General features: G+C 34.6%; 1 protein-coding gene across 2 annotated transcripts; it reads left to right on the top strand.

Moving 5' to 3' along the window:
* Positions 1-6,126: 6,126 nt before the first annotated feature.
* On the top strand, positions 6,127-10,778 carry LOC307001945 (uncharacterized protein). Of its 2 annotated transcripts, XM_079619048.1 has the most exons (6): positions 6,127-6,352; positions 6,857-7,183; positions 7,299-7,334; positions 7,582-7,713; positions 7,804-7,841; positions 9,497-10,778. In XM_079619048.1, the coding sequence occupies exons 1-6, from the start codon at positions 6,268-6,270 to the stop codon at positions 9,785-9,787; spliced, it is 909 nt and encodes a 302-aa protein (XP_079475174.1). In that variant the 5' UTR covers positions 6,127-6,267; the 3' UTR covers positions 9,788-10,778. The 2 variants fall into 2 exon arrangements, with proteins under 2 accessions (XP_079475174.1, XP_079475175.1); XM_079619049.1 differs by lacking the exon at positions 6,127-6,352 and having other exon boundaries at positions 6,963-7,121; positions 9,497-10,556.
* Positions 10,779-13,285: the final 2,507 nt, after the last annotated feature.

Here is a 13,285-nt window from a genome sequence, read left to right as displayed (position 1 = left end):
AGAGAGTTCCCGAATCTCACGGCGTCGATGGCAGGGCGGCGAGAGCGAATTTTGCCGCTCTCGCCGGTGGCGGTGTGAACGTACAGTAAGGGAACATCTGCCAATTCCTCCAAGTTGTTAAAACGTATAATTTGTATTAATTAAAATTACTTCTAACATTAAAAAACAGACATGTTCAAAATCCAAAGCTTGATTGTAGGCTATTTTATAGTAGACTGACTTAATACAGGTGACTTTTTTTTCCAATACCCTTCATGTATTTACAGTAAACAATTCTTTTTTAGGAAATTTCTGTAAAAGTTTTTTTTTTTTCTTTTATCATGTTTCAAAGGTTGTAGTTCCTATTAACCAGACTGACTTACAACTGGTAAAATTGTGCCAATAGCTCCCTGTATGCACAGTACAATATTATTATTATTTTAAACATTAGGCCTACTGTAAATCAAGGGTGTGTTTTTCATGTCACAAAGTGTGGGGTTCCTATAGACCATATTACAGGTGGAATTGTGCCAATACCTTCCTGTAATTCTGCAATTCACCAAATGGTTTTTATTTTTATTCATCAAATTATATTATAATAAATTATAAGTTTATTTACACAATTTTTTTCCAATAATTCAGCATATAGTCTTCATTGGTGGAATTGCCAGACGTTCCCTTATGGATCATGCGCTGTGCTAGCATGTCCAAGCATTCTCGAGTATAAATATGCAGCTATAATTCATGTACAGTAGGTTATTTTGAAGTAATATTTTATGTCGATATACAGACACTGTTAAAACAATCGTGGTATTGATATATTAAGACTGCTGACTCTATAGAACAAAGGCTAGGAAAACTAACTTTGCACGCTCCGAGAGCCCTCTAGTAGTCAGGAGCATTTCCGTTGTGTTGCGGCTTTATTTTCTTGTGTTGTAGATTTTCCGTTCTGTTGTGGCTTTATTTTGTTGTGTTGTGTCTTTTTTCCGTTGTGTTGTACATTTTCCGTTGTGTTGTTGCTCATTTCCGTTGTGTTGTGGATTCATTTTATTGTGTTGTGAACTTATGTTTGCTTTTTAAATTTGTTTTTTAGCATTGTAGCATTGTAGTCTCCCTGAGGAAATTTTTTTATTAATTTGTTGCTATAGGAGAGGAAGAATTTTGCAAACTCGTTAATTCATCTAAATCGACAACTTGTATGTTAGACCCTATACCGACTAAGTTACTGAAAGACATGCTTCCAGATGTCATAGATCCTCTTCTTAATATCATTAATTCGTCTTTGTCTCTAGATACGTACCCAAAAAAAACGTTAAGCTGGCTATGATTAAACCGCTTGTTAAAAAAACGCAACTTCATCATACAGAATTAGTCAATTACAGGGCGATCTCGAATCTGCCTTTTCTGTCAAAGATATTAGAAAAAGCAGTATCCTCACAACTGTGTTACTTTCTAGAAAGAAATGATATCTGCAAGGATTTCCAGTCCGGATTTAGACCGTACACTGTTAGACCTTACCGTTTTTTTTTACAGTAAAATTGCCAGTAATTTACTGTTAATTGTACAGTTCTTTACTGTAATCTACAGTATTTTACTGTAATAAACAGTTTGTTACTGTAAAATGCACTAAATTAAAACTCGAGTTAAAACTAATTTCACTTGCAGAAACCGACTGCCTTAAATTGACCAACTGTCATTTCAATGTATTAACTAAAATGTGTAATGCATTAATAATGTGAGTAAAGAGTTAAGAACTTTCATTAGAAACCACTAAAAAACGTAAGTACATAAAACGATTTCCACTGGACCAGCAATTACACAGTCACCGCCTGTTAAATAAATCAACATGCAGCATATTATCAATGTTTATAGGTCTTCTGCTGGACTGAAGCACAGGCTCTACTCTTCAGCACAATGGTGACCAAAAAAACTACATTTTACAGTAAACTACTGGCAAAACCTGTTTTATAACTTACAGTTTATTACTGTTTAAATACTTTTTGTGGGTGTGTCTTTTTATCTTACACTGTTAACCCTTTTAACCCCACAGGAAAATCCACACTACAAAGAGTAAAAAGTAACATTGACAGTGTTGCAGTGAGATAATTAAGTGAATATGTAAGTGATTGTTGAGCATTAGTGATGAACACCTGCTGTTAACAAGCAGAATCACTGAAGGAAAGAGGAACACAAGAACAGAAAATAGAAAAACACAAGAACTACAACTGACTTCCAGCTATAACACATTATTACACATATTATTAACCAGTATGACTTTATTTCTGTCATACGTCTACAGAAGTAGTTATTGAGATTTTTTAATTAAAAATGTTTGAGTTGAAGTTACCATTATAGAGATCAGTGTTTGCTTTAGTTGGGTTGCTGATGCTAAAACATAAGTTTGTCTCTTGCTGCTTGAGCTGTGTTTTTGCAAATCACACTTGTGCACACATACACAGTTTGTGAATGATTGCGATTATATTCACTATCATGACAAAATCATCATATAGCCTGTCCATTCACTAAGAAGTAAATTCTCACTCATTCAGTTTAATTCTCAATCAAAAATGTTATGTTACCACCACTGTGAAACAACAGCAACAATGACTAATTTATTTCTAACACAAACATAACCAAAAATAACATAGCTACACTGGAACACAGAAATATCACAAATTAGAATATGCATCTCAACAATGGTAGGAATATATATTTTTAATTGTTTTTCATGCAGCAGAGCATGCTGGGAGTTTTATACTATCCTGGTACCCAGCATGCATTGCGAAATGAAACTTTTGATTGTCACCATTGTTGAGATTCATACGCTGATTGTTGATGTCTGTCTGTGCCATAGTCAAGCAGGAGTTAATACAATTTTAATGCACTATATGATTTCAAAATTCTTCAGTTGACCTGATTACAGAAATATTACTGGATTTCATGTTGTAGATTTTCAGATATATGGTATTAAACCCATAAATTCATAGCTACTTACAAAAAAGAGCAAAAATTCATGAATGATTATGGCATCATCACAAAGCCAAAAACACCTGATCAACTTCCCTAGACTTTTTCTTGATGTAGCAAATGAGCTTTATAAACTCACTGTTACAACAGCCAGAGAGAGATGAATGTACAAAGATTTAAGTCAAGGTACAAGAGACCAACTAAAGCAAATACTGATCTCCATCATGGTGAGAACAAACTTTATTATTCACTGTTATGCCAACAATACTCAGCTGTATATTTCTTCAAAACCTAACGAAACCTACCAATTCACAAAATGAATGGAATGCATAGCTGATATAAAAAAATTGGATGACTAGTAATTTCCTACAACTAAATTCTGAAAAAACAGATATTCTAATTGTTGGACAAAAAACTTCCTCACGTAATAACCTAGAATACTGTCTAACACTTGATGGCTGCTCTGTTAAGTCTTCGTCGTCGGTTAGGAACCTGGGTGTGCTCTTTGATACCAATCTTTCATTTGAAAGTCATGTGTCTAGTATCTGTAAAACCGCATTTTTCCATCTTAAAAATATATCTAAATTACGCCATATGCTTTCATTGACAAAAAAAAAATGTGTTAATGCGTTCATGACCTCAAGGCTAGATTATTGTAATGCTCTACTGCAGGCAACTCCTGTCCTTGAGGGCCACTGTCCTGCAGAGTTTAGCTCCAACCCTAATTAAACACACCTGAACAAGGCAATCAATGTTTTCAGGATTGCTAGATAGATACAGGCAGGTGAGTTTTTATCAGGGCTGAAGCTAAACTCTGCATGACAGTGGCCCTCCAGGACCGAAGTTGCCTATCCCTGCTCTACTGGGTGGTTGCCCTGCACGCTTAATAAAAAAACTAGGCTACAGCTAGTTCAAAACCCAGCAGCTCGAGTTCTTACCAGAACCAGGAAGTATGACCATATTAGCCCGGTTCTGTCAACACTGCATTGGCTTCCTATTAAACATCGTATACATTTTAAAATATTGCTGATTACTTACATAGCACTACTAAATTGTTTAGCTCTGCAGTACTTGAGCGAGCTCTTAAAGCATAATAGTCCTTCACGTCTATTGCGATCTCAAAATTCCGGCCAGTTAATAATACCTAGAATATCAAAATCGACTGCTGGCGGTAGATCCTTTTCCTATTTAGCACCAGAACTTTGGAACAGTCTTCATACCATTATCTGGGAAGCAGACACACTCTGTCAGTTCAAAGCTAGATTAAAGACACATCTCTTTGACCTAGTATTCCCATAATACATTATAGACTTCTATAATTCAATGTTAGGCTGCATAGATTAGGTCAGCCAGAACTGGGAACACTTCCCTTAAATCCTGATGTACTCGTTAAATCCTGATGTACATCATAAGAAGAATGGCATCTACGCTCATTTTAGTGTCTTTGTTTATTCCGAGGTTTTCCCGCAGCCAGCCGGATCCAGATCTGAGGAAGGACCTTCGCCTGGACCCGATGACAACGCAGTGCTGAAGTGCCAACTAGCCTCTCCCTATGGAGGATCCCTTTACCACTCTGCAGATAAAGCGTTGTGGAAAAATTCGGTTCGCGTATTTTCCCCGAAGTGATAAAATTAAATTAAATTCTGTATCAAAATTTATAGGCAAGACAAGTATTTTGTTTAGGCATATTTTGTAGGGAAATACAAACATGCGCACATATATTCAAACTATAGAATTAATAACTAATAGAATTAATATAGCACATAACTATAGAATTAATTCTTGATGCGCACGTGAGCGCCATCAGTGTTTCTCACAGGTTCGCGTTTAAAGTCTGTTTAGAGAGAACGATGTCGTCTTAGCGGCCCCTGATTTAATAACAAATTATCCTTTTGACGGAAGTGAATCAAACAAAACTAACTTTAGCTGGAAAATAACATTATTTAAGAACCACTATAAAGCCAAAACAATCTCTGTTACCTTAAATTATACGTTTATCTCTGTAAATCAGCTTTGAAACAATCTACATTGTTAAAAGCGCTATATAAATGAAGATGACTTGACTTGACTTAAAGGGTTAAATATGTCAAATAAAAAAAAACAGAGTGAAGTGTAATTTAACGGTAATCAACTATAAGTTAATTTACATCATAAAACTGTAGAAAAACTGCATTTTACTGGCAACCAAGCTGCCAGTAGATTACCATAAACTCACGGAAAAACTGTAATATTCTGTCAAATTTAACAGTCAGATTTACAATACAAAATAAGTTAATTTCACTGAAATATTAGTAAAAGTTAATAGAAAAAAGTTATGCGAAGTCAATAACTGATGAGTAAATATGAAACTGAAGTGTTGTATGTGTTTTTGCACAAGATTATATAGGAGAGATCTGTTACTTTAAAGTTAAAGTTTTAGAATCTGTTACTCTACTGCAAATATTTTAGTTAAAGTCATGTTTTTAATGAATTCACTATTACACATTAGGTGTTTGCGGTTTTATATTAAGATATATTAATTTTGAGTGTACTGACATTAAATAAGTTGTACTATCAGTGTAAACTGTTTGAAGCAATCGATTTCCCAAATAATATGAGATACCTTCCATGGTATTTTTACAGTAACATACTGTAAAAAAGGAGAGCTGTATAATAACGATAGAGGGCTATAAAATAAATGAAGTTTTATGTAACAAAGTTCGGGAGGAGCATGTTCAGGTAATCATCCAATCAGCACAAGAAGGAGCCAGTATAAATAAAGCCTTTCCTTACCTCCTGTTTCATGACTAATTTCTCAGCATCCCACCTTCACCCCACATTCGGCTGGGTCCGTTCATAGATACCTATGATCTCTAAAGTTATGGGGGGAGTACTCTGGGGTCGGGCCGAATTCTGAGCTCGGAGCCCTCCCCCCGGACAGCAAGCCAAATACGCATTATAATATTATGAACAGTACTTTGCTGGCAACCACAGCTGCCAGTAGATTACCATTATTTTACAGTGACAGCAACGGGTGCTCCAGTAAGGTGTAATAACTGTAGATCAAGTTCGCTAAACAACAAAACCACGGAGCAAAAGTGCTCCTCTGTCCAAAATCATGTGAAGCTCACTCACTACATGTGCAAAAGCACACGGAGCAGGATGAGTGCATAATGCGTATGTAAAGGAAATGGAAACCACAAGTATAAGAATGAAGAGCACTATGACAGAGTGACAGAAATAAGTGTTTAGTTGAGTGATTTAGATTGTGACTGTGAAGATTAGACTGGATTAAGTTATATTTTGAGACCATTTTTTTGTCACACCTGGCTTGTATTTAAGATGGATTGGCTATACCTGAGGAAGAAAGCTTTGTTCCTGGACGTGTTTGTAGTTTTCATCCTCCATGTGAACACTGACGCACAAGGTGAGTTCAAGGTGAGAATGTATACTATTGAATTAGAATTTTAGTAAAAGTTTAACCAGGGGGCGCAGAAGGAATTTTTCAAATAAAAGTTGCAATTGGAGTTGAAAACATAAGTTCAATAAATTAAAATATATTTTACAGTACCAAGGGGTATTTTATGTGACATAACAAGCAACAATGTTTAAAACCACTCCTTAGTTTAGATTTCCAGAGACTTTTCATTTGTAGATATTATTGCAAAAACAGATTTATGTTGTCAAATTCTTGATAACATAAATCAGTATAACATTTCAGTATAACAAATGCTTAAAAGCAAATGCTTTATTGGATATGTATAGTCCGTTTGCTTTTAGAACCGCTGCATAGAGCAGTAAAGTGGAAAGTTTATGTTTATTTCCATAGCATTGTCTCATTTTGAAACATGTAATTGTTTTAATGTTGTAATTTTATACTGTTGTTATTGTCTTCATACAATGAAGATAATGCTGCAATGTTATGTTTTAGGTCATGGCCCCACATGTCCTCTCTTTAAAGTTCAGAGAGGGGCTGTTCATAAAGTCTGTACAAACAAGCCTTTCAAGATCTCCTGCAATCTGAAGTTTTGTGATCATCAGACAAGCAATATTACATGGACTAAAGAAAACTTGAATGGATGGATTCCAGTGTCTGGAGGTCAAATGTCATCATCACAGAGCTATTCAGCACATGATCTGTTGACTTCATATTTAACTTTCACAAATATATCAAAGAATCATGATGGCCTCTACAGGTGTGAACTAAAATTAACAAACACTTCAGCAGTTGGTCATTTTATTAATATTTCTGTCTCAGGTAACTAGTTCAACTTTTTTATAAGATTATGCAAGGCCGTCAAAACCAGCTGTGGTTATTATATGAAACTATACATTTATTTTAAACTAACAAATTAGTTTTGTTTTTTCCACAGATGACTGCCTGGGAGATGAAAAGTATTTCAATGAAAGTAAGAGCAGTTTCAATCTAATCACAAAGGCATGTGCATGTTCTTCTTAAAAATGTTGATAAAAAAAAAAAAACATGATTCAATTCAAGAAAAAAATAAGTATTACTACATGGGTGAATTCATGTGATATGCAACAGTTTTTGTTATTGAGATGACAGGAAAAGTCCCAGTTATCCCTAATGAACCATATGGATGCGATTTGGATGCTGTGTCAGAGTAAACATTACTTCTCCTTTTCTTTTCTTAGTAACAAGAGGAGACAACAATGAGACAGACAACACTGCAAACCCATGGCTGCCGTATCTCTTTATCTGTAGTGGTGTAGTGATTCCTGTTCTCATATTAATGCTCTTTATCCTGTGTATTAATAGATGTAAAAGTAAGTCACTTTGACCTTTTTTTATTATTATAGAGAAATTTAAGTTTTAGCATGATCCTTACTTTGTCCCTTTTACTTGATCACTGTCAGCTTTGCGAAGAAGGAAAACAGAGAAAGCGCAGGTTCAGGTACGTTTTTAAAAATTATCTGATTAACGTTGTGAAAATACTGTACCTTTTTAATTCTTAAACTGCCAGTCCAACGCTATCTCACGACCAATTCGTACGAATTTGTATGAGTGATTAAAAGGTGGCTAATTCGTACGAATTTGTACGACCTCACTCGTACGAATTTGTACGATTTGTCTAAACCCACGTGACGGTTGGGTTTGGGGGCGGGGTCAGGGGTAGGTCATTCGTATGAATTCATACGATTTTGGCAAATCGTAAAATATGTACGATTTAGCAAAAAACGTACAAATTCGTACGAGTGAGGTCGTATGAATTGGTACGAATTAGCCACCTCGTAAAATTCGTACGAATTGCCGTGAGATCGGGTTGGCCAGTCAGTTTGCCATTCAGAAGAAAACATTTTTTATGTCTTTTTAATTCCAATTCAGTTTTTGACTGGAATTGAAGATGCTGAATTGTACCTTGATTTTGATTTTATGAATGTAGAATTACAGAATTAAATGAAAGGAAATTCATAAACTGCTATGTGAAGTTAAGTAATAAGTTTTGTATAAATCACCCAAACATGTCATCATACATGAAATTAATTTAAAATCAATGTTTAAAATGCCAACTTATAGATATTTTCAATTCATCTAAATAGAATTGCATTTACTAAATTTCCTTTTTTTTTTCTGTCGTTTCACATATTGGTCCAACAGCTCACAATTTCCCATAATATTCTAATTAAACCTTTAAAATGAAGTAAATCATGAGCAGCTTAAAAGATGGGAACCTTAAACTAAACAACTAAGACATTTTCTGTATTATGTTAACTGTGTTTAATTTCTTTTAATTGCAGTTTAGTATATTCCACCTTTCATTCCAATTCAAATTCCAATTCCAATTCCAATAATTTCTAATTAACACATTAATTTACACTATTACTATGTTATAAAGGAATTAATACATGATGAGACATTTAATTAATAGCAAGTCATATATTACTTAATCATATAGATTCTTAATTAGTTTCTGATAACAATATATTGTGTCACAATATATTGCAATACAAAAATACAGCAATATGTAGCATGGGTTGTGACAATATGTATTGTGTAGTTCACCCATTGATGAACAATGAAAACTACAGTGTGAGACATTTTTTTAAGTTTACAGAGTTTAGTGCCAGTACTACATTAAACTTTTATACTGTTGAATACAATGTATAATAATGCAACGGGGGAATATTTGTGGGTCCTGATAATGCCAAACAACAGTAACAAGTGCCCTACATTATTTTGAATATATCTAGTCAGTGACAGAGTGCAAGCATATTCGTCTAAAATTATTCTGTTTTCAGATTCAGAATCATGAATATTTGTATTCGGGTGTCATCATTGTCCGGTGCATTGTGATACCAGCACCAAGTCACCTTGTTAACCTTTTCCCATATGTCTTGGAGTATCACAATAATATTGTATCGTGATATGTATTGAATCGTGACATGAGGGTATCGTTACACCAATCATTGATTAATGGTTAAGTTCTATCTGTGCATGAATTAATGCATATTAGTGCACCCATGTTGTAAAGTGTTGCCACATTATTTAATTCTTAAACAAGGAATTTTGCACATGCACTTTGTTAATGGTTGTCCTATATGTTTGCAGTATACAGCAACATCTGTCTTGTCGTCACCGAGCCCCAGGGTTCTGAAGCATGATGAATTTGTCTGTGTCACATACTCAGAAGAAAGACACCAGCACTCTCGTGACAGCAACACATTGAGTTTCACATCACCACCTGTACAGTCATCACATCTGTCAGATTGTGGGGATTGTAGAGATAACAGATCAAGCCAGGTTGTATATGCATCTCTGCATCACCTCACACCATCATCGACTGCACCCCGTCCGACAAGAGAGGACTTTTCAGAGTATGCACCGATCCGGGTCTCCTGATGTCCCCTCTGTGGGTTATACATAACCAGACAAAGTTAAGCAGCATTTTCAAGTCTCCAAAATGAAACGGTTCATTCACGGAGTCAGTTTTGTGAAGCTGTACAATATACTGTCTGGCTAACAGGAAGCAGGAGATGTATGCTTGTTTTCACACCACACGGTACAAATCATCACATGATGTTATACTTTCCTCGTTACATCACGGAAAATTGCTGAGTTCAATGTGGTTTCTGAGTAAAACTCATACCACTAATCATATAGGTGTCGATGTAACACATCCTGTCTTCAAGACTTGTTAGTCTACGTTCAAAGCACTAAAATGAAAAAGTTAATACATGCAACAGCTATGTTTGTTACATAATTATTCTCTGTTGTTGAAAATATGTTGTATTTTAGTGATTTCCAGTTGGTCTGTCAGGTTGTGATTGAAAATGCACTTAGTTAATAGTTGTTTTACATTATTAAGTGTTCATTTTTTTATAAACATTGTTTTTATTAGTCATTTATTTCATACTAGGATGGTTTATGATTATAATTAATCAGTACAGTTTTAAAAAGTGACCCACCTTACCTGATGCTAATAATAATAATAATTTGTTACATTTATATACACTGTTAGCCCTTACTGTACACTGTTAGACCTTACCGGGTTTTTTTACAGTAAAATACTGGCAACACTGTTGCCAGTAATTTACTGTTAATTGTACAGTTCTTTACTGTAATCTACAGTATTTTACTGTAATAAACAGTTTGTTACTGTAAAATGCACTAAATTAAAACTCGAGTTAAAACTAATTTCACTTGCAGAAACCGACTGCCATAATTGACCAACTATCATTTAAATGTATTAACTAAAATGTATAATGCATTAATAATGTGAGAAAAGAGTTAAGAACTTTCATTAGAAACCACTAAAAAACTTAAGTACATAAAAAGATTTCCACTTGACCAGCAATTACAGTCACCGTCTGTTAAATAAAGCAACATGCAGCATTTCATCGATGTTTCTAGATCTTCTGCTGGACTGAAGCACAGGCTCTACTCTTCAGCACAATGGTGACCCAAAAAACTACATTTTACAGTAAACTACTGGCAACAGTGTTGCCAGTATAAACCTGTTTTATAACTTACAGTTTATTACTGTTTAAATACTTTTCGTGGGTGTGTCTTTTTATCTTACACTGTTAACCCTTTCAACCCCACAGGAAAATCCACACTACAAAGAGTAAAAGTAACATTGACGCAGTGTTGCAGTGAGATAATAAAGTGAATATGTAAGTGATTGTTGAGCATTAGTGATGAACACCTGCTGTTAACAAGCAGAATCACTGAAGGAAAGAGGAACACAAGAACAGAAAATAGAGAAACACAAGAACTACAACTGACTTCCAGCCATAACACATTATTACACGTATTATTAACCAGTTTTACTTTATTTCTGTCATCCATCTACAGAAGTTGTTATTGAGATGTTTAATTTAAAATGTTTGATTTGAAGTTACCATTATAGAGATCAGTGTTTGCTTTAGTTGGGTCGCTGATGCCATAACATTATGTTTTCTCTTGCTGCTTGAACTGTGTTTTTGCAAGTCACACTTGTGAACACACACAGTTTGTGAATGATTGCGGTTATATTCACTATCATGACAAAATCACTAAATAGCCTGTCCATTCACTAAGTAGTTAATTCTCACTCATACAGAGTTTTATTGTCAATCAAAAGTGTTATGTTACCGTCACTGTGAAACAACAGCAACAATGACTAATTTAATTATAACACAAGCATAACCTAAAACAACAGAGCTACACTGTCTTGTAGAAACACAGAGATATCACAAATTAGAACATGCATCTCAACAATGGTGGGAATATTTTTTTAAATTTTTTTATTCATGCAGCAGAGCATGCTGGGAGTTTTATACTATCCTGGTACCCAGCATGCATTGCGACATGAAACTTTTGATCATCACCATTTTTGAGATTCATACGCTGATTGTTGATGTCTGTGTGTGCCTGAGACAAACAGGAGATAATAAAATTTTAATGCACTATATGATTTAAAAATTATTCAGTTGACCTGATTAAAGAAATCTTGCTGGATTTCATGTTGTAGATTATCAGATATATGGTATTAAACCCATAAATTCATAGCTTACATACAAAAAAGAGCAAAAACTCATGAATGATTATGACATCATCACAAAACCATAAAAGGTAAATACCTGATCAACTTCCCTAGACTTTTTCTTGCTGTAGCAAATGAGCTTTATAAACTCATTGTTACAACAGCCAGAGAGAGAAGACTGGAAAAAGTTTTTAAGTCAAGGTACAAGAGACCAACTAAAGCAAAAACTGATCTCCATCATGGTGACAACAACTTTATTATTAACTAAATCCCTGTTCATTCTCAACAATAACTTGAAATAAATAATGTTAAACTGGTTTCACACTCAGTGTGGCTGGAAGTCAGTTGTATTTCTTGTGTTTCTCTTTTTTCTGTTCTTGTTTCTCTGTCCTTCAGTGATTCTGCTTATCAGGTGTTCATCAGTGTCTCAATTCACTCACTTCTTTTCATTCACTCAGTCAAGTGGACTATATTAGTGAACTAATGTAGGGAATAGTGAATGAGGGTATAGGGTGTGATTGGGAAAACAGCCTCTGAGTGTCGACTTTGAGCGCTGTTATTTCACAGTATATTCCTGTAGGTATATTCCTGTATATTACTGTTTTAATGGAAAATGGTATGATATTGTAAGAATTTGGGCTTTTTCTACAGTAAGGGCTAACAGTGTAGAAAAAGCCCAAATTCTTACAATATCATACCATTTTCCATTAAAACAGTAATATACAGGAATATACCTACAGGAATATACTGTGAAATAACAGCGCTCAAAGTCGACACTCAGAGGCTGTTTTCCCAATCACACCCTATACCCTCATTCACTATTCCCTACATTAGTTCACTAATATAGTCCACTTGACTGAGTGAATGAAAAGAAGTGAGTGAATTGAGACACTGATGAACACCTGATAAGCAGAATCACTGAAGGACAGAGAAACAAGAACAGAAAAAAGAGAAACACAAGAAATACAACTGACTTCCAGCCACACTGAGTGTGAAACCAGTTTAACATTATTTATTTCAAGTTATTGTTGAGAATGAACAGGGATTTAGTTAATAATAAAGTTGTTGTCACCATGATGGAGATCAGTTTTTGCTTTAGTTGGTCTCTTGTACCTTGACTTAAAAACTTTTTCCAGTCTTCTCTCTCTGGCTGTTGTAACAATGAGTTTATAAAGCTCATTTGCTACAGCAAGAAAAAGTCTAGGGAAGTTGATCAGGTATTTACCTTTTATGGTTTTGTGATGATGTCATAATCATTCATGAGTTTTTGCTCTTTTTTGTATGTAAGCTATGAATTTATGGGTTTAATACCATATATCTGATAATCTACAACATGAAATCCAGCAAGATTTCTTTAATCAGGTCAACTGAAT

This window comes from Phoxinus phoxinus (genome assembly GCF_949152265.1).
Source record: "Phoxinus phoxinus genome assembly, chromosome: 7".
In the NCBI taxonomy this organism is placed as follows: Eukaryota; Metazoa; Chordata; class Actinopteri; order Cypriniformes; family Leuciscidae; genus Phoxinus; species Phoxinus phoxinus.
This window is presented reverse-complemented; position numbering and strand designations above follow the sequence as displayed.